We start from the raw sequence: 21,340 nt of genomic DNA, 5'->3' as shown, positions 1-21,340 counted from the left end.
AAGTTCATTAAACAGCCATAAGGGTTGTATTAAATAAAAATTAGAGCAGAAACGTAATTTGCCAGTATTTTAGTATTTTAATACACATAATATATATTAAAAGAAATAAATATTATTAAAGTACATTAAAAACATCTTATGCCAAAACCTTTCTTCGGAAAATGTGATTGGTTTTATTGATCTTTCAATATTAAGGTCATTCTGATTGGTCAGGCAGTCTTGTGGAGAGTCAGGATCGAAGGAGACTGAAGTTGAACCCAGGACAGTTCTAATTGTCACTATAGGCTGTCTGCTTAAGCACTCCCACGCTGATACCAGGCATTCTTGAAACTAAGGCTAAAGGAATTTACAGCAAACACTGGGAGTGGCCATACAGTAGTATGGCCACTCCTCTACAGTAGTACTCTTTAGTAAACAGAAAATACATTTTCAGGTTGGGATACCAATTTTATCCTATCAGAAGAGAGAACTCATACAGGATGCAGGATAAACAAGTGAAAATGATTAACCAAAAATAAAAAAGTAGACAAAATTGGAACTGGAACACTATAAATTGAAGCTGATAAATGTGTTCTCTCTCCTGATTGGATGAAATTGGTGACTCACCTGAAAATGTATTTTATGTTTACTAAAGAACTGGAGAGATGGGAGACCCTTTTTACTGCACAAACACTCAATAGCAATGATTGCAAGAATATTATAGAGCTTTCACTTTTTAACAAAAAAACATAATATTTAATTTACTGTAAAATGGCCCAAAAAACTGAGAAATTAGACATACATTTTGATAATTAATAATTAATAATAATACTATTACATTTGTATGTGTATGTGATATTCGAGATTGGATTTCTCTCCCTCGGAAGTTGTGAGGGACCATTCAGGGCCCAGTATGCAAATATGGAGTGGGTTTATCACCAGATGCATTTTTTTATTTGCCCCTCGGAAATGCAGGTTCCACACAGAGATTCCAGACTAATATCTAGACCGTGATATTAGTCTGGCCCATGCCGGGCTACCACTGCTGACCTAGTGGTTAAGGCGCGTACCACAAATAGGCTCTAATGCAGCCTGACAGTGTGTCGCAGGTTCGATTCCCGAGCCCGAACAACCTTTGCTGCGTGTCACTCCTTGTTTCTCTCACCCGGTTTCCTGTCTCTCTCTACTGTGTACTATCAATAAAAGGCAGAAAAGCCCCAAAAATATATTTAAAAAAAACCTAAACCGAATTCTTTCCTTCAGCCAGCAACATAACTATTGAAGGAGATGTCAAACAGATTCCATTCCCAAAACATACATTTTATTAACATTATTATTTATTAACATCTTGCAAGATCAATATTTTTAACACACAATCTGATTGTTAAACATATACATAAAAAAAAACGCCTTTTATTCTTGACTATTACAAAATATTTGTCTTCTTTTTGTCACGCTCTCCTTGTCATTCACTCCTTGTCAGACACCCTTTGTCTTTCTTGCAGTCGTCTCTGTATGTGTCTCCTCATGAGGAGCGCTGTCAGGGAGCAACAAAGGACCAAGACGGGGAAGGATACACAGGCCCACCACAGCTGTCTCTCCCCAAACACGTCCATGATTGAATCCCTCCGCCTGGTGTGGTCCTGGAGTAGGGCCTCCAGCTGGCTGAGAGTGCACAGGGACAGAAACAGGTGGAAGATCTGGTGGCCCTGTCCCACAAAGTCACAGCGACCAGGAAGGAAGCACTCGGGGACGGGGCAGGAGAAAAAGAAAGCAGCCAACAGGAATAAGGCCACCTGGAGGGCATGGAAAGGCATGGCCGGTTCACGTGCCCAGGGTACGGAGGTCAGGCGGTGGACCACAGGGCTGATGTCTAGGACATACGCCATGCAGGTGGGAATCAGCTGGCAGATTTTACGTCTCATCGGGTATGGACGCTGGTAACGGGACTTGGCGTAGCAGCAGCCGTAGCAGGACAGCCACGCTAAGAAGGCAGCTCCAGGTAAAAACAGCGCCCCGATGCCATTTTCTCTCCACGCGGGCTCGGAGGAGTAGAAGTAATGGCCCAACGAGCATCCGTACTGGTACACAGCCACTCCCACATAATCCAGGAAGAAGAGTGAGTAGTGTGAGAGTTCGGAATGGGACTGCCACAGGTGGGCGACCGCACTGCAGAGCAGGTAGGTGAGGGAGGACAACACGTAGAGGCACAGAGGCAGTGAAGTCACATCCCAGGTGTGCCCCGCGGCACCCGTGTAGGCCCACCACCGGAGCAGCAACACGGGGCATGCCAGCAAGTGGGTCCAAACATTCAGGGACTCGTTATGCCTTTGGAAGAGGCTTAGTAAGTAGCAGCGCCAGTCCTGCCCCACGGGACGATAGCCAGAAAGGATAAAGGGCTCCTGAAACAAGCTGGGAACCTGTGAGACCGACACGGTGGGGCTGGGGGAGGACGGGCAGGGAGGGAACAGGTCCAAGAGGCGAGGGAGGCGGTTGAACTGTTTTATGTTCAGGGTCAAGGTGCTGAGACGCTGTAGAGTAACTCCCGACATGGCTGGTTGCGTCACAACAGGGGTGGTGTTTAACGGGGCGAGGACAGAGGGTGTTGGGACTAATGGACGGGACAGGTGGATGAAGAGAGAGCGGTGATGGTGGTGTCCAGAAACCGCTGTGAGAGGAAAACAAGGACACAAGAGACAGACAGTGAATCAAAATGATGATCACATGATGCATCAGGAGGAACAGAGGTATTGACAGAGGAGATAAAAGGAGGTCAAGGAAGGGGGTCGGGGGGACGGACGACAGAAACCTAATATCCCCATGAAGATATATGGCCCCATGAAGATACAGGCCCATCTCCGTTGAATGTATGGTAAATGTTTAGGTCCCACACAGGTGACCTATAGGCTTTCTTTCAAGGTGGCTACATTTCACACACCAACATCACAAGAGAGAGGAATGTAGCCTAATAACTGTGCTGCCAGCAAAGGAGACACCAAGTCGAATACTTGCAACATCCTAACAGCCTAATGTTTACTAATTCTACACTGGAAAAACAGGTATACAGTATGCACTGAGAGAGAGAGAGAGAGAGAGAGAGAGAGAGAGAGAGAGAGAGAGAGAGAGAGAGAGAGAGAGAGAGAGAGAGAGAGAGAGAGAGAGAGGAGAGAGAGGAGAGAGAGGAGAGAGAGAGAGAGAGAGAGAGAGAGAGAGAGGTGCTGTTCCTAGAGAGAGATATCTATAATGTGCTGTTCCTATATGGCTATGGATGGAGTCAAGACAAACACTCTCCCCACTGATCATTCTGTTCTCCAGCTAACCCCTCCTGGATGGCGTGTAAACACTTTCCTACACATACAGTAGGCTATGCTAATATTCCTCATTATCCTTCTTGCTCAATTAAAATTATTTCCAAGAGAGTAATATCTGACACCTCAACAAACTACAAACTGTAGGCTACTGAACTTAAATGAGCTCTGTTCAGGATAAGCACTGTACCTAAGTACAATTTTTAGGTATTTTTACTTTACTGCAGTATTTCCAGTGCTTTTACTTCTACTCCACTACATCTCAGAGGCAAATATTCTACTTTTACTCCACTACAATTATTTGAAAACTTTAGTTATTAGTTTCTTTGTAGATTATTATTACAAAACATACATTACCCACTTAAGCCCTATATACATTTCGGCCATTTGAAAATAGCCGATCTACAAGTTAGCTTGTAGATCTGCTATTAAATCATTTGAAAACTTTTCTGCATAATGAATACTTTAACATTTTTGTACTTTAAGTACATTTTGATGGCAATACTTTTATACTTTTACTCGAGGACATTTTGAGTTCCGGACTTTTACTTGTAAGTTAACAGAGTATTTCTACATTGCAGTATTGATACTTTTACTTAAGTAAGAAATGTGAGTACTTTTTTCACCACTGCCTATAACCATAGTTACACCTTTGTTTAATTGGATTAAAATGTGTATTTTGCCGCCCCTAAGGGGGCTAATCTATTACATATCATACGAAATGTGTACTTTCTAGTTAAGCTATAATATATAGACAAATGACCTCTTATTTCCAATGGATGAATAGGAGTCAGGACTGGAGGAAGATAACATCATCTCACCTGTTTTTGCTCTGATCGTTTCCTTCTGTTTTATAAAGGTATGCAGAAACAGCCAATAAACAAAACTCATAGCATGACAGTAACAACTACATGTTGACAGACAGTCCGTGGCCGTTGTGCAAGGATCGTTCAGGCTCTTCAGGAAAAAGGCAGAACAGAGAAATGACACACAAGTTCAGGTTCAACCTGCAACCTGGAAAGTTAAAAGGGTGGGCGTGGACTAGCCATGATCACACGACGGTCGTCTGTCACGACCGTCATGGATGAACTTCAACCTGGTGTTTGCGTTTTCTCCCTTTTTGGCCCGTACATCTGCGTAAATGTTCAAATATCAAATATAAAGTGCTTAAGCATGACCACAGATGTTGCAATTATGTACGGGCCCTCAGAAGTACCCGTATACTCTGTATTGTTCAATAAAAAGCATTTTAATCTGATTGATGGCCATTTTCTCATAGAGTTGTAATGTATCAGAGTGCAATACACCTACCAACCAATAGGGTCACGTGGTTGAAAACATTAAGGAGAAAATGGCCACCGATTGGATTAAAATGCTTTTTAGTGAACAATATGGAAGATACGGGTACTTTTGAGAGCCCGTACATAATTTTAACATCCGTGGCCATAGGGTATGTACTTTGTATTGGCAATTTGAACGTTATTGTGGATGTACGGGCCGTAAATGGAGAAAGTGTAAACACCAGGTTCAAGTTCATCCATGACTGTCATAATATGTTCAGGACTAGGCGTGGTTCAGAAAACGCCCAAAGTGTTGTTTTTACACACCTAATGTGAAATAAACATGCGCTACTTACATTAAGGTTAAACACAATCTCAGTGAATTAATGCCTAGTATTGAATGATGCAAAAATGAAACAGGGAGTGGGTGTCATTGTATCATATTTAAAGCCATTATATGACCATAACCAGTGCATATTAAAAATAAAGGATATTATCCTATATGTAGTTGTAGGTACGTCGCCATCTACTGTACAGTTTTGTGCACTGCAAAATAAATAACGTGGGAAGTACTATCAACATTCTTTTTTTCTACAATTTTGAGTTACTTTTACTTGACTTGAGTATTTCAAATGTATTATTCTTTTACTTCTAGTCCACTACAATTATTTGAAAACTTTAGTTACAAGTTACTTTGTAGATTTAGCCAATCTACAAGCTCACAATGCGTCGCTGTGAGCTTAATAATGAGTACTTTCTACTTTCGGTACTTTAAGGACATTTTGAGACCAATACCTTTGGACTCTTTCTCAAGTAAATCTTGAATTCCGGACTTTTACTTGTAACAGAGTATTTTACGTTGCGGTATTGATACTTTTACTTAAGTAAAAAAAATAGTACTTTTTCCACCACTGGTCACCAGTGAATCACCATCATTGTACACAAATGTTTCCTCCTGGCTTAGGACAGCCCTTCATGTAATATTTTCGCGCGAGTTATTGAGTGGGCGGGCTCGTGCGTCAAAGCGAAGCGTTCTATTGGGCACTCACCAGTTACCCGCCGTACATGCAAATGAGCAAATGCTCTGTGGACCAATCGCGTGTTACGTTCGACGTCTGTCCCGGCACACTGTGGCGCGAAACCTCTATGGTTGTTGTGTGGTTTTGCAGACAACGGGGAACACACACAGCTCGTCCAGTCTGTCTATTCATTTGAGGTTTATACTATTTAATATAGATAATCGATCATAATGGCAACGGGCGTTATGGAGGACCTGGAAATGAGGGAAGCTCAGAGGGAATACCTTGACTTCTTGGATGACGAGGTAAGTTGAACTTTTTGTCTTGGCTACTAGTAATGTATTATGAAAGTGACACGATCAGCCATGCGGCCTGCAGGACAAAAGGACCAGACTTAATTCATTTACAGCTTCAAGCGAACTCATAATCATACGCAGTGATGGAAGAAGTACTAAATTTTTTTACTTGAGTATTAACTAAGTATCAAAAGTATTGGCATCAAAATGTACTTAAAGTACCAAAAGTAGGAAGTACTCATTGTGCAGAATGTCCCATTTCACAAGTGCACAAAATGTATACAAATCTTTTGAAAATGTTATGAGCTTGTAGATCTGCTATTTTCAAATAGCCGCAGTACATAGGGATACAGTGGTTAATGCAGCAGTAATAAGACTGCTGCATTAAGACTGTTGAGACCGAGCGTGTGGACACTATGCACTGAACTCATTGAACTGTGTTTTAATGCATATGATCAATGTTTTAATTGGACTCCCCATTACAGACACATTCTTCCCTTAAATTATTATGTACATTAGCCACTCTCTTAAATGCACTTTACTGTATTTCTATTATTTTCTATCTATCTATCTATCTATCTATCTATCTATCTTTCTATCTTTCTATCTTTTTTGTTTTGTTTTTTACTGCATTAATGGGCCTGCACAATTAAGAATTTCACCCATATTACCTGTAATGTGATGTGACAATAAAGTTTGATTCTGATTGCATGTTTTGTAATAATTATACAAATCTACATAAGAAACTAGTAACTCAAGTTTTCAAATAATTGTAGTGGAGTAGAAAGTACAATATTTGCCTCTAAGATGTAGTGGAGTAGAAGTAAAAGTACTGAAAACTGGAAATAATCCAGTAAAGTAAAAATCCCTCAAAATTGCACTTAAGTACAGTACTTGAGTAAATGTACTTAGTTACTTTCCAACACTGATCATATGGCTGCATTTTCTGTAATTAAAGCCAAGTAAGTTGTTTGAGTTGATCGCAACTAACATGATCCTAACCTGCGTATGAATAGTCTATGTAAAATGTAGCAATTAATTAGTCTTAAATGTCTTATTTATTTAGTAGTGGGTCAGTTCTAAACCGATTTAAACCAGGGGTTCTCAACCTGTGGTCCCCGGGGACCACGGTCCTTGAGGGGGTTCCAGGTGGTCCCCTGCTAAATGATGGAGAGTTGGTAACCAAATGGACCCTTATAGATCTTTAACTCTTGAGAGTGTAAAACGGGTACATTTGGTTTCATTTTACGCTCTGAGTTAAATTATTGTTAAACATCTGGATTACTTAATTAAAGAATGGCTATTTTGATCAACGTTTGCCTGTCATCTCTGCTATGGTGCCAACATCAATACAGCATGGAATTGTGGACTAAATCTTATCCAACGATAACAAAATAACAAGTCTTGGGTCTAAGAGGCTAAATCTCATCAAATGGTGGTCCGTGGCTCAAATGCAGAATAAATAATGGACCTTGATATGAAAAGGGTTGAAAACCACTGGATTAAACCATCACTGTTCACTTCTTACAGCAAGACCAGGGTGTGTACCAAAGCAAGGTCCGGGACATGATCAGTGACCAGAAGTCTCGCATGATCGTCAACATCAACGACTTGAGACGACGTAATGAGACCAGAGCTGCAAAGTAAGTGAACAGAGTACGGGACACCCATATGACTGTTTTAGTTTGTTGTGTTACTCATTGATCACTGGGTATCTTAAGATCCACGCCCACAGCCCAAACTTTGTCTTTTTATAAAATTTCGTTGATTTGGATCATTGATTCATAATATACATACATGTGTCCTCTTATATTAGCAAACCCATGACATTCCCTGTCTGTGCCTGTGTGAGAAGTACACTGAACACCGCAATGCAGAAAAGATTACTTTTAAAGAAATGTCCTGTTTGAGACTGGACAGTGATGAAAGACCGCCAGGTTGGATGGCGTGCAAGTCCTGTGGTGGGAATCAAACCCATGTTGGGGTTAATGTTATGTCGGTGCTTTAGCCTTCTAATAAGCTAGTGGTTCCCCCAGGGGGTCCTTAATGGGTTTCCAGGGGGTCCTCAGTAAAAAAGAACGTGTTGCGGCACGTTGTGAGCTTGTAGATTGTGAAAAATTTGAATGTTTGAGAACCACTGCTCACAACAAATCCACCTGGAGAGTATTCAGTCAATCTCTGTTCTGCCAGGCTGATGAGCCATGCCTTCGAAGAGCTTCTGGCATTCCAGGGTGCGTTAAAGGACCTGGTGGCCTCGATAGATGCCACCTATGCCAAGCAGCACGAGGAGTTCTTCATTGGCCTGGAGGGGAGCTTCGGCAACAAGCACGTCACCCCGCGCACCCTCACCGCCCGCCTGCTGGGTAGCATGGTCTGCGTGGAGGGCATTGTCACCAAGTGTGAGTACAGTCAGTGTCCCCCAGGGTGAACTTGAGGCTGTCACTAGGAATTCTGGGCCCCGAGGAGATAATATGATGCATGGTGACATCTTGTGGACTTCTGTGTAGCCTCTAGCTAGGATGCACTATTAACTATATCACTCTCCTTTTATGACTGCTGCCTGTCTCATCTGTTGATCTTACTTTGTTTCTATTTATCTGTATCTATATACGTCAGACACAATAAGCTTGTTTAGTGCAAAATCCTCAGTTTCCTCACTTTGTATTAAGTAACCTATATTGATTACTTTAATCACAGCAGACATGAGCATCTTCACAGCATGGTTTACCTTTGGAATTAGTATATGTATTATTCATCTCCCCAGGCTCCCTGGTGCGTCCCAAGGTGGTACGAAGTGTTCATTACTGTCCTGCCACCAAGAAGACCATGGAGAGAAAATACTCAGACATGACCTCCCTGGATGCTTTCCCCTCAACTGCCATCTACCCCACCAAGGTAATGACTCGCATGACACAGACCTGCAGCTCTGGCCCAAGTTATTTAATTATATTGTTGTTTAATCCTGTGTGATTGTTATTTCACTATCAGATAATGTACTGTATTTATATATAAATTGTGAGGGTGCCTATAGCCCTGGAGAGACCCCAACGGTTTGACAATGAACTTACCACTGCGATTATGAAGTGATGATCTTATATAAATAAGACTTATTTATATATATTTCAATATTAAATGTTAACCGTGTCGACCTCCTCACAGAAAATATAAAAAGTCCTGTTTCTGATCAACTGCGCAAGCATGCCAATGACGGCATCTTACATTTCAAGGACCCCTATTATGCCTGGCTGTAGGAAAATGGAGGCGCAAAAGTGTGCTATTTGTAATAAATAGAATAAACACTCAAGCACCATTTGTATTATTTAATGCTACAGCCATAGCCTGTTTTTTTCTCCTTTTTAGATATCTGTGCATTAGTTTTTTACACCATTTTAATAGACATTAAACAAATAGAGGTCAGCCATAGCCTGTTTTTATTAAGTATTTGCGAAGTGCAATTCCTGATTATAACCCCCCCCCCCCCAGGATGAGGAGAACAACCCCCTGGAGACAGAGTTTGGCCTGTCTGTCTACAAGGACCACCAGACCATCACTGTGCAGGAGATGCCAGAGAAGGCGCCCGCTGGCCAACTGCCTCGCTCTGTCGACATCATCCTAGATAACGACCTGGTGGACGCGATCAAACCTGGAGACAGGGTCCAGGTGGTTGGAACGTACCGCTGTCTGCCTGGCAAGAAGGGAGGGTATACTTCTGGAACCTTCAGGTGAGGAATGACGAATGTTTGAAGACAGAGTTATAGAAAATCATCTTTTTGTAGTTAAAATAAGGTACTGTGTGCTGTAGCTGACACACTGCTTTTAATACAGTTATATTGATCATTGACTGTATGCCTTTAGCTGTGTGGTTTACAGACAATAAAGCATACAGTACATCCAGGTAGTTTGACAGACCATACCGGTGGTCTGGCATGTTTAGCACTACTTAAACGTGTTTAGCCAACTTAGTTATTCAGGTAAATCTGGTAATATTTTTATTTGAATGACGATAGCCCAAATACATGCTCCTTCTGACATCAGAACATTTGTTCAGAAAGGGAGGTTACAAATGGACATCAATTCAGAACTACTGATGTGCGGTCTCAAAACCTTTTCTCAGAAGTCGTGCACCCCCAGGTGCCCTGACTGTCCAAACCTGAATTTTCTTCTGATGTCGGTAAGAGCATGCATGTATTGGCCTTATGGAGGAAAAGTAAACAAACGTAAATTCTAATGATGAAAAAATAGCCATTAACGATGGTCTATGTTTATATGTGATATACGGTATGGCCGAAGCTGTGAATAGACACGCATGGAAGGATCACTGTTCAAAAGTATGATCTTAATACTGTAATTCAGTCATATTCAACATATTGTCAAGTGAAAAAGACTTATTAAGAACTGTCTCGTTCCTTCCCAGGACCATCATGATCGCCTGCCAGGTGAAACAGATGAGTAAGGAGGTGGCTCCCCAATTCACTGCTGATGATGTGGCCAAGATCAGACGCTTCAGGACGTCCGAAAAGGTTAGCTGATACAGAGATCATTGTGAAGTGTTTTTCCCCCCTCTGGAGATTTGAGCAAATCAGTTGCCAGTTAATTGTTTAAATTGATTTCCTGTATTTCCTGAACTTCAGAAATCACATTAAACATGTGTCCTTTCATATTCCGTGTTCTCTCTAGGATGTTTTCAAACTGCTGGCACACTCTCTTGCCCCAAGCATCCACGGCCATGAGTACATTAAGAAGGCCATCCTTTGTATGCTGCTGGGAGGTGTTGAGAAGGTCCTGGAAAATGGGTCACGCATTCGAGGAGACATCAACGTTCTGCTAATCGGTACTGCAGTGTTGTCATCAGTGTTACGCATTTCCTGACGTTATTTTATTTATTTGTGTCCTCTTTTGATGGATCAAATCATGACATGGGTTAGCACAGTGTGTTTTTAATCCATGTATTTATTTTTAAGTTGGCCCATCAGTACCTGGGTCAAGTCCAGTCTGTAGTCCTTGACCGTCTCTGTCTATCCATGCATTCCAGGTGATCCGTCCGTAGCGAAGTCGCAGTTGCTGCGCTATGTGCTGCATACAGCTCCCAGAGCCATCCCCACTACTGGACGAGGCTCTTCTGGAGTGGGTCTCACTGCTGCTGTCACCACCGACCAGGAGACTGGTACATTACACACAAGCACACACACCCCTAATGTTATTCAGGCAGAAACAAATAAGTATACATATATAACTCCATGGGCACCAGTTTATGACTTATGGATTTTTAAACCAATGTGCCTCTTGGCCTAAAATAATTAATTTGTGTTTTTTGTCTTTTGTCAGTAGAAAGTTGTACTGTCAGAGCAAAGGCTGTTTGAGAGGAGCAAATGCACAGACACAATACTTTGCCATCAAATGATCATTGTTTGAAAGAAAGTAACAGATTCCAGCACACATGGCTCGTCTCTGCATAATTCTCTATTTTGTTGTCGATGTTTCGACATACAGGCATTATTCAACAATCTCATGTCCTCTCCCAGGTGAGCGTCGCCTGGAGGCAGGTGCCATGGTGCTGGCAGACCGGGGGGTCGTGTGCATCGACGAATTTGACAAGATGTCGGACATGGACCGCACGGCCATCCATGAAGTGATGGAGCAGGGCCGTGTCACCATTGCAAAAGCAGGCATCCATGCCAGGCTCAACGCCCGCTGCTCTGTGCTGGCTGCTGCCAACCCTGTCTATGGCAAGGTGAGTCTGTAGGGACTGTATGTGTCAGACAGGCTGCATGCAGGTCCTGGAAAAAAAGTCTTGGGTTATTTGGCTGAATTGGCTCTAATTTCTAGGCCATAAATACAGTTCAATTCGCTCTCATTTCCCCATTAAACTGGTGTTATATTTCATTCAACAACAAAATCCTAGATTTGGACAGTTATGGTTTTTAGTAGTAACATTCGCCCGCCTGTATCCTGTGCCCAGTATGACCAATACAAGACCCCCATGGAGAACATCGGGCTTCAGGACTCACTGCTGTCGCGTTTTGACCTCCTCTTCATCATGCTGGACCAGATGGACGCTCAACAGGACAGAGAGATCTCTGACCACGTGCTGAGGATGCATCGTTACCGTGACCCCCATGAGCAGGAAGGATCAGGTACCGTCACATCCTGACTGTTCTTATAACTCTGAGAGTACGGGTCCATTTAGTTACATTTGTAACATTCTCAGAGTTAGAAATGTGAAAATTAACACTGAGGATTTAACTGTTTACATGACATAAGACTTTGACTTTATTTAACACATCCACCGCCAAGGGCTAATCTCATAATGTACTCACCAGTGCCAAGGTTTTATTGTTGTTTTTTGTTTTTTTCAGGTCGCCATAGGCCCCGTTAAAATCCTTTAGATTGCGCGATACACTGTTTGTAAACAACGGGCACATGTCCTGGTGTCTACTCGTCGAGACCGCGTGTCAAACGGAGCCGCCATGTTTGAGTTCTGATCGTTTATGTTAACATGGGAAATGCGAGGATGAAAAACTGTCCCTGTACAGGTTTTACAGGGCTTTTTGTGTACGACTTAGAATGAAGGCAGACGGGAAACAAAAAACGTGATCGCACTTCCGGTCGATTTCGGGTGGTGTTACACTGAAAATGGTCCCCCTGGAAAATTGAAAAAAAAAAAAAATCGAAAAAAAGGAAAAAGCACCACAGCCCGTAGGGCTACGGTCTCGGCGCTTAACAGTTGGATTTAACGGCCCGTAGGACTACGGTCTTGGCGGTTAATGTGTTAATAGTCACCTAAAATAATTGCCTTTGTGTGGTATTTTGGTTTTGTCAAAGCAGGTGGCAGGTACCGGAATCAGAAAAAATATATTTTTGGCGATCCATAGGAATTAGATTTTTATGATCAGCGCAAGAACAATTAAGGTTACAATCAGCGTTCCAATAACACAATACACAGATACAAGACATGAGTACGAAGAACATTAAGTCAAATACTACAATGTCATTGAAAGTTTTGTTAAGCCACAAACTGCTTCTGAGATGAAACGGTTCAGGTGGAGCGGGGAACAGTTCAGTATGTTTGTTTTTTCCTTCCCATTATTATTTTTGCTTATTTTTGAATTGTTCCCTTTCTCCTAAGTTCTGGCGTTCGGTGGGACAGTTGACGTTTTGGCCACCGAGGACCCAGATTCAGCACAACAGGACCAGGAGGAACTGCAGGTTTACGAGAAACACAACAACCTGCTGCATGGCAGCAAGAGACGCAGGTATACGCACACACAAACGCATAGTAACTTGACATGGGTTGAAAATTTGAAAGCCATTTTCTTTATTTGTTTTTAACTGTAACATTTTCTATTTATCAATCCTTCATTTCACTTTCAAACAGGCATTTCAGGCATGTGATTGATTATAGGCGCGTGAGCTAGTAGATTGGTTATATCTGCTATCTGCCGTCGTCAATCTAGAGTGCATCGTCTTTTATCCTTGCAGGTTGACTTCACAGGTATTTTTGTAAAAGGGATGAAGTGTCACATGTAATATAACATAATAATCCTTTATGTTTCAGGGACAAGATCCTGAGCAAGGAGTTCATGAGGAAATACATTCACATTGCTAAGGTTCTGACTCCAGTGCTGACACAGGAGGCGGCCAATCACATCGCAGAGGAGTACTCCAGAATCAGGAGTCAGGAGCAGCTGGGTTCCGACATTTCTCGGGTAAGTAGAATACACACAAACACAAACACACACAGCCATGAAAGTGTTTTGGAAATTGACGGGCTATAGCTCATCATTGTACAAGTGGTGAATTATAGTTTACCAGGTCCTCCTCATAGACAATTTGTCTGTGTCCATTAAATAAAAGCTAAACTAGAAAAATGGACACTAAGAAATAAACTGTAAAAGGCAATTGTGTGTAGTATTTAACAACCACAGACCTGTAGAAACCCAGTTCGTACCCCATTATACTTTGAAATACTCCAACATTGCCGTGCATTTCTTTCCATCAGACCTCTCCGGTGACGGCTCGTACGTTGGAGACCCTCATCCGTCTGTCCACGGCCCACGCCAAGGCCCGCATGAACAAAGCTGTGGAGCTGGAGGATGCAGAGGTGGCTGTGGAACTGGTCCAGTTCGCTTACTTCAAAAAGGTTTGTACATGCCTTGCCCGTTATGTATGTACGCTGTATGTATGAAACAAAGAAATCATGTGAACTCCGCTCTGTCCATTCAGACGCTTCAGTGAGGTTTATGTCAAAGATTCTGCCACAACGTCTAATTACGGCATGGCCTCCCTGTCCAATCTTAAGCTACTGATAGTAAGTTACTATGAGTGCAGTTGTGAACTCTGCTGCATGTGTCACAATGTGGTGTTCAGTGGTGAAGCCGCACTATGGCTGCTCGTGTTGATGTCCTAGTGTGGTAGTGCACGGTCTGCAAGCAGTGCACTTTGATGAGCTGCATTTCTAAAGGTTGACCTGCAACATTGTTGTTGAAATGGACTGGATTGAGATGCCAGCGTAAAGGAATCTTATTTGTGGATTGTTCCTTGTGCTCTGAGCAGGTTCTAGAGAAGGAGAAGAAGAGAAAGGTGCACGACTCTGGGTCAGAGGATGAAGAAGCAGAAGCAATCACACAGTCTCAGAGCAGCACGCCTCACACACAGAGAAAGAGGTAAACACACACACACTCGCATCACTTATTACTTCTAGATGAGGCATTGCTCTGGAAACTAAAATGGCATAAAAATTATGAAGTTGAAAGTGCAATTGTAGGTTTACTTTTTCTACTGTGTGCACAGCCATAAACTCATCTTCGACTGGAGTATTGCGCCATTATTGGTTTTGTGCTTCCAAAACACCTGAACACCTGTTCCCACAACATATTTGGGGTCTCAGACCCCGCTGAACAGTGTGTTTCTAAAACACATTCCCAGAACAATATCTCTTAATATATTTCAAACTTCCAGGTTGGTTTGACCTCAAACTTACCAAAAATAGGATTTCTCTAACTTGCAAGATTCTTTTTATTATTTTTGTTAGTCTAACCACCCATGTATGTGCTTTACATGTCAATTTTGCCAATTCAGGCCCATACTGAGAATGTGGGTTGTCTTGAAATAAAACCACAATTCAAAACAGCACTGTACAATTTAAAAAGAAAGCAAACCTGCATACTGTATCAGTACTACACAATCTATCAAAATGATGCAAGAAAAGGAAAATTCCCAAGTGCTCCTAACACAGTACTGTTGAAGACATTAATGAATTCATGTGTTGTGTTGTAGGAGTCGCCGTGGGTCCCAGGGCGACGATCCCTTTGACTTTGATGCAGAGCATGACATCCCTGAGAGTAAGTCCACTGTTCCTCGAAGACCTTTTATTAGAGCTGTTCGCCTTATGTACATCAAAGTACAACTCCTTGTTACTTGGACAGTTACCTCTGTTACATCTGATAACAAATGGAGTGGACCACATCTCATGTCTTGTGGTGGTTTGTTTGTCTTAATTCAACCTTGTGGGCATGTCATTTGCTGTATGACAAAGTTAACCATTCTCCATTGCTCTCTTTGCCCTCCCCAGTTCAGGCAGGAACACCCAAACCTCCCCCGCCGCAAGAAGAAGAGGAAGATGCTGCCATCCCCCCTTCACAGCTCTCGGCAGACAGGTGGGTTCACTGTCAAGCCCCCCAATGGAGTCGGCTGTGCAAATACACTTCTTAATGTGTGGTTTAAAGTGATGCTACACACAAAGGGAAACAAAACGTTTCATTTTGTTAGCATGATATTGGCCTAATAATAATTCCACCTTTCTTTGTGTCACTCTTCCTTGATCAATCTCTCTCTTCTCTCTATTCTGTCCTCTATCTCTGTCCCCCCAGGCTGAAGGAGTTCAAGTCCTCTCTGTTCGCTGTCTTCCAGTCGCAGCATGCTCAGTCGGTGGGGCTGATTGCCCTGACCGCTGACCTCAACAAGGAACGCCAGATAGCCTTCACGAAGGACGAAATCGACGCCGCGCTGACCCGCATGCAGGACGACAACCAGATAATGGTGGCAGACCAAATCATCTTCCTCATCTGAGGAGGAGCGAGAAATGTCTTGGAGGAGAGTTGGACTCTGAGATGTTTGTCTCTGAGACCAAGAAATGGACTTGTGAAAAAAGAAAAGTAATTTAGCAGTTTTTTTTATAACATTTTAGTTTTCAAGGTTTGAAATTCCCAACTCATTCATTTTCAATAATGAAGATTCCTGTTTTTCTGCTGTGTCCAGAAAATTTATATTTAGTTTCAGCATTATTTCCCAGGTCACGTCCCTGGTAGAGTTAAATATTGGGAAATGTTTTTGTCTCTGACTGGAGGCAAGATACAAATACAAACATTCTATGGAAAGACGTTGCAAAGAAAGTACATACTGTATAACAATGTTGTCTATGTTTAAGGTTTAACAGTTTTTATAGAACTGTTTTGTAATGGTCATTAACCTCCCTGTTCCTTTTCAAAGCCAACATCGGCCGCATCAAGAATCAATTACAATTGATTTTTTTGTTTTATTTTATCCACTAATTGCTTTACAGGCAATACCTTTAAAAAAAAACAATACTAGTTTTAGGATGTCTTATCATTTTATTGTTTTATAATCGGGTTTATAATACATTTCTGTTATTGGAATTTGGAAAAGGCCCCCGCTTCCTTGTGTATATAAAATATTTCCATTGTTATTGTTTCATCACTATATGCACAGCAAATGGAAAATAAAACTCCATGGCATGTTCTTAGGTTGCTGCGTGCTTGATTCACCGTGCAACAGTGGGGCAAGTATTTGTGAAGGGGAAATATAACTGTTTTGGGGGTTAAATTTACACAGTGGAAAGGGCTGTGAAGAGTACAAGACCAGAGGAGTGTCATGGCATGTTGCTCGGGTCACCAGCCACATCCAAAAAAAAAGCCTGGGTTTCCGAGGCTACATCCAAGCCCATGATGCTGCAGCCATACCTAACCTGACGTCACATTTGTTTCAGTCAATACCGCCCCCATCTGGCGGAGTCAGGTTAGGCCATACCACCCATGACCAGAAATTGTATTTTAAAACAAAATGCCAGACGTTTTATGCTTACCTTTATGAAGGTGTCCAGTGCAGAAAATTGCAGATCCACAAGCTCACAATGTGTCGCACCGCAACGTGTTGTCAGATTGTACTGTAGATCGTCATTTCTTTTGCCACGGGACACCATTTTACGATTAAGTATAAATCAGGCTTAAATACTACTGTACTAGCACTGCCCCACCTGCACACCCTTAATTCCGTCTCAGTGGTATGAAAATCTATGACTTGAATATCTCTATTCCTCAGCTACTGAAGTCTTTCGCACCTGCGAACATTTCTGCATTTAAGGTAGGCGAAGCGCAAGTGGTTTCAAGAAAAACTAGAAAAGTGTGCTCCTCGTGGCACAGGTCTCCGCCAGGCCGGTTTGCCTAGCCAGGGCCCACAAACTTTTGTCATAGCCAATCGAAATGGAATCTGAAATATCCAACTCAAGCATCTTGATGACATGAGCCCAGAGATAATGTGTACCGATTGTATGAGTTTTGGACAACATCTGCTGGAGTAGTAGCAAAAAGTGTGGTTTTATGGCAGAAACAGGACTTTTAAGTTGCGTCATGATCCAAGGAATCCAGGGGGAAAAAAAGATGTTGAAGAGTTATAGAGCATCGCAGTTCCCGCCCACTTCCTGGTTTTTCGTGGTGCCGGAAGGATGCATTTTTCCCATTGACATTTCCAAAAATATTTATATCTATTAATTTAAGCCTCGAATCAAGCCATCATGACATGACATGAATCATGACCATAAAACGTTTGATTCTGTGATTATTTTTTTTTGAAAACGGCAAAACAAAGGGTATTTATTAAATATAGTATATCATATAATTAAATATAAAATAAAATAAATCACAGAAAAAAACGTTTTATGGTCATGATTCATGTCATGTCATGATGGCTTGATTCGAGGCTTAAATTAGTAGATATAAATATTTTTGGAAATGTCAATGGGAAAAATGCATTGAGTTGTTCCTTCCGGCACCACGAAAAACCAGGAAGTGGGCGTTAACTGCAATGCTCTATAGGCCAAAACATGAAGTGGGCTGTTGTAGCGCCACCATGCGGCCGATTTGAAAAATGTAGGGTGGCATTTGAATTTCTTCTTGGCCTATTCAGAATGTGCGTGCAAAGTTTCACGGCCTGGTGGAAACAAAAAAAAAACACTTGGACTGACCAGGTTACATAAATATAAATACTAATACATTAGATAAATAAATACACTGGTATAGGATTAAGTATAATGTATCAACATAAACAGTGGATATGAGGGACCCGTCATCAGCAACAACTATCTATGCAGTGATGGTGAAGAAAAGGAACTTGAAAGGACATTTTCTGACAATTTTACAAGATTTTACCTTCTGAGAAACTGAGACAAAGAAAAAGGAAGTGAAATCTTAAGAAAAAAGAATTGAAATCTCAAACAGCAACAACACGACGGTCTGTGTTTACAAAGCCAGTAGGTAAAGTTAAGGTGGCCACTTCAGCCTCATTGCGTGTGCATGAGAGCAACTGCATGCTCATAATGACGAATGGTGGCCCAACCATATGGTGTGCCACATCCACAAAGCAAATCCCCCCCCTGGAACAAAGCCAGTAGGTAAAGTTAAGTTGGCCACTTCAGCGTCATATTGCATGTGCATGAGAGGAAGTGCATGCTCATAATGACGAATGGTGGCACATCCACAAAGCAAATCCCCCCCCGTTTCTCCTATTATTCTTCAGCAAGCACTGTGCAGGAAAATACTGAATATGAAGGAGGTGATGGATGTTGCTATGAAGGTTGTGTGTTCCATTTGCGTGCACAAGTCTGTGTGACAACGGTGACATATGAACACCTTGTTGCCTCTTTCCCAGTGCCAACACTCACACCAGAGTGAGACACCGCAGAATACACTCGACTGTTTTGTGAACAGTTTAGTATTGCTTCTATATAGACAGCAACAGACATGAAAACAGACATGTGTGTGTGCGTGCGTGCGTGTGTGATCTTGAATTTCAAAACCAAGAAGCCAAAATGTGTATAGTCTATGCTGTATGAAACAAGTTCAAGTGTATGCTATCATCAGTTAGCCAACTCTGAGGCCCTATGCAAGCAGGGACAGAGCAAGCTGTTCTTCCTGAGGAGGCTCAGCTCCTTCAACGTGTCCAAGAAGGCTCTATAGTGGGAATTAAACTGGACAATGTGGAGGTTGTTGCGGAGAGGAGGGTTCAGGAGGAAGCTGGAAGCTATCCTGATGAGGAGCACCTTCAGCCACAAGACAGCATAATAATAAAAAGTTGTGGGATAAGAAAAAAAAAATATATATACATATTACCAATACATTAAATAAATAAATACACTGCTATAGGCTTAAGTATAATGTATCAACAGTGGATATGAGGACCCGTTGTCAGCAACAACTATCTATGCAGTGATGGTGAAGAAAGAGAAATTGAAAGGACACTTTCTGACAAACCACAAACATTTTACAAGATTTTACCTGCTGAGAAACTGACAAAGAAAAAAGGAAGTGAAATCTTAAGAAAAAGAAAGAAAGAACTGAAATCTCAAACTGCAACACCACGACAGTCTGTTTTCCCAAAGTCAGTAGGTAAAGTTCACTTCAACCTCATATTGCGTGTGCATGAGAGGAACTGCATACTCCATGCCACATCCACAAAGCAACCCCCCCCCATTTCTCCACTAACATTAGACTATATTATTCTTCAGCAAGCACTGTGCAGGAAAATACTGAATATGAAGGAGGTGATGGATGCTGCTATGAAGGCTGTGTGTTCCATTTGCGCGCACAAGTCTGTGTGACAAAGGTGAATTAAATGAAACTGGGCAATGTGGAGGTGGTTGCGGAGAGGAGGGTTGAGGAGGAAGCTGGAAGCTATCCTGATGTGGAGCACCTTCAGCCACACACTCATGGACACAAGACAGCATGATAATAAAAAGTACTGCTGAGGAACAGTAAGCAGTGCAATTGAGAGCTTTGATCAACAGGATGTTTAACAATTACTTAAGAAGTTATACATGTTGATTATAAAAGCAGCAGTGTGGGCATAGTTTGAGTCAGGTGGGTTATGTCTGTGTAATACCAGCTGATCGCTATACTAGACAAAATAGCAAACTCCTATAATAACCTATAATGGCATGGCATGCCGTGCCACTGGGTTTCCTGTGCTGAAGGGAACTGAATCCACACTGTTTACATATAGAATATTACCATTTAAGGGCAGCTTTACCGACCTTTCCTGTGCTAAAGGGAACTGAATTTCAAATTTCACATTCTGCACACAGTCATGTTTTTGTTCTGCTTTATGTAAAATAGTTTTGTTAACATTGTTTTAATGAGATCATTAAAGGTCTATAGCTGTATTGGCCCCTGTGGTGAAATTCATAAAACACAGGACAAACAGGTAGGGGAATCGAACACCCTGTTCTAATTGTTTACCTTAATTTAGGGCAATCCAATAATTGCTACCAACCGATTATCTCCTGACCTCCTGAGCAGCTCCCAACTCAAACTAGTGACCAAACAGAATTACGAAGTGAGATTTACCCATCTTTACACAAAGCATAACCAGATGATATTTACAGTGCAATGCCATTACACTGTGAATCAGTGAATAATGTCACATATTTTTTACATGAGTAAAAGTAACAATACCTCAATAGAAAAATACTCTGCTACAAGTAAAAGGTCTGTTTTAAACATCTTACTTCAGTAAAAGTACAAAAGTATTGGCATCAAAATATACTTACAGTACCAAAGTAAAAAGTACTCAGATCTTTCTAAATTCATCAAACCTTTTTGAATATTGCAAATCTACTTGTACATCGCCTTCCTCGTATCCTGATGGCTGCAACCAATGACTTACTGGCTAGGAGACAACACTTCAATTACATTTATTCAGGCCTGGGGAGCATATTCAATTCAACTTGGGTTAGTAAGTCCAGCTGTTATACTATAGGCGCTAGGCAGAGTGTCCAACCTTACATATTTCATTGTTACACGTGTCCTATATCCAACATCCGTTTCTCATCATTGACCATTCTATATGGACTTCTATATGCAGTCTTAATCCAAAGTCTAGGAGGGAGCCTAATGGGCCCTATAAGAGATTGTACGACAAACATACAGTGAACATAACGTCGTATAATGGAAAACAGGAAACCGGGGTCTACAGCTATGACAGAGCCTATCAGGAATCAGTGGATTCAGGTGTAGCTCATTCTCCTCGCATACCGCTGCCATCCTGACCGCCTACACAGGAAGGAACAGAAACAGAAACACAAACACAAGATGAACTAACAAAGAGCCACAAGCAGAGTGGGAGGGTCTTCACATGTCTCTTAACATACGATGAGTCTTCGTGAGGTT

The 21,340-nt window shown here is 41.8% G+C and overlaps 2 protein-coding genes across 2 annotated transcripts; one reads left to right on the top strand and one right to left on the bottom strand.

The window, feature by feature from the left end:
* Positions 1 to 78: 78 nt before the first annotated feature.
* Positions 79 to 4,276, bottom strand: paqr8 (progestin and adipoQ receptor family member VIII). Its single transcript, XM_080453243.1, has 2 exons — positions 4,109 to 4,276; positions 79 to 2,647 (listed from the first exon to the last, which is right to left on the bottom strand). The coding sequence occupies exons 1-2, from the start codon at positions 4,176 to 4,178 to the stop codon at positions 1,449 to 1,451; spliced, it is 1,269 nt and encodes a 422-aa protein (XP_080309369.1). The 5' UTR covers positions 4,179 to 4,276; the 3' UTR covers positions 79 to 1,448.
* Positions 4,277 to 5,725: 1,449 nt separating this feature from the next.
* mcm3 (minichromosome maintenance complex component 3) lies at positions 5,726 to 16,640 on the top strand. Its single transcript, XM_080453932.1, has 17 exons — positions 5,726 to 5,891; positions 7,413 to 7,525; positions 8,073 to 8,281; positions 8,647 to 8,777; positions 9,366 to 9,604; positions 10,297 to 10,402; positions 10,560 to 10,713; positions 10,915 to 11,046; positions 11,405 to 11,613; positions 11,842 to 12,016; positions 13,009 to 13,135; positions 13,438 to 13,588; positions 13,882 to 14,022; positions 14,436 to 14,545; positions 15,159 to 15,223; positions 15,454 to 15,538; positions 15,752 to 16,640. The coding sequence occupies exons 1-17, from the start codon at positions 5,817 to 5,819 to the stop codon at positions 15,948 to 15,950; spliced, it is 2,421 nt and encodes an 806-aa protein (XP_080310058.1). The 5' UTR covers positions 5,726 to 5,816; the 3' UTR covers positions 15,951 to 16,640.
* The last annotated feature ends 4,700 nt before the right edge of the window (positions 16,641 to 21,340 follow it).

This window comes from Gymnoscopelus braueri, assembly GCF_963280865.1.
Source record: "Gymnoscopelus braueri genome assembly, chromosome: 16".
Classification (NCBI taxonomy): Eukaryota; Metazoa; Chordata; class Actinopteri; order Myctophiformes; family Myctophidae; genus Gymnoscopelus; species Gymnoscopelus braueri.
Note: the sequence above shows the minus strand (reverse complement) of the source record. Positions and strands in the feature narration are given on the sequence as shown.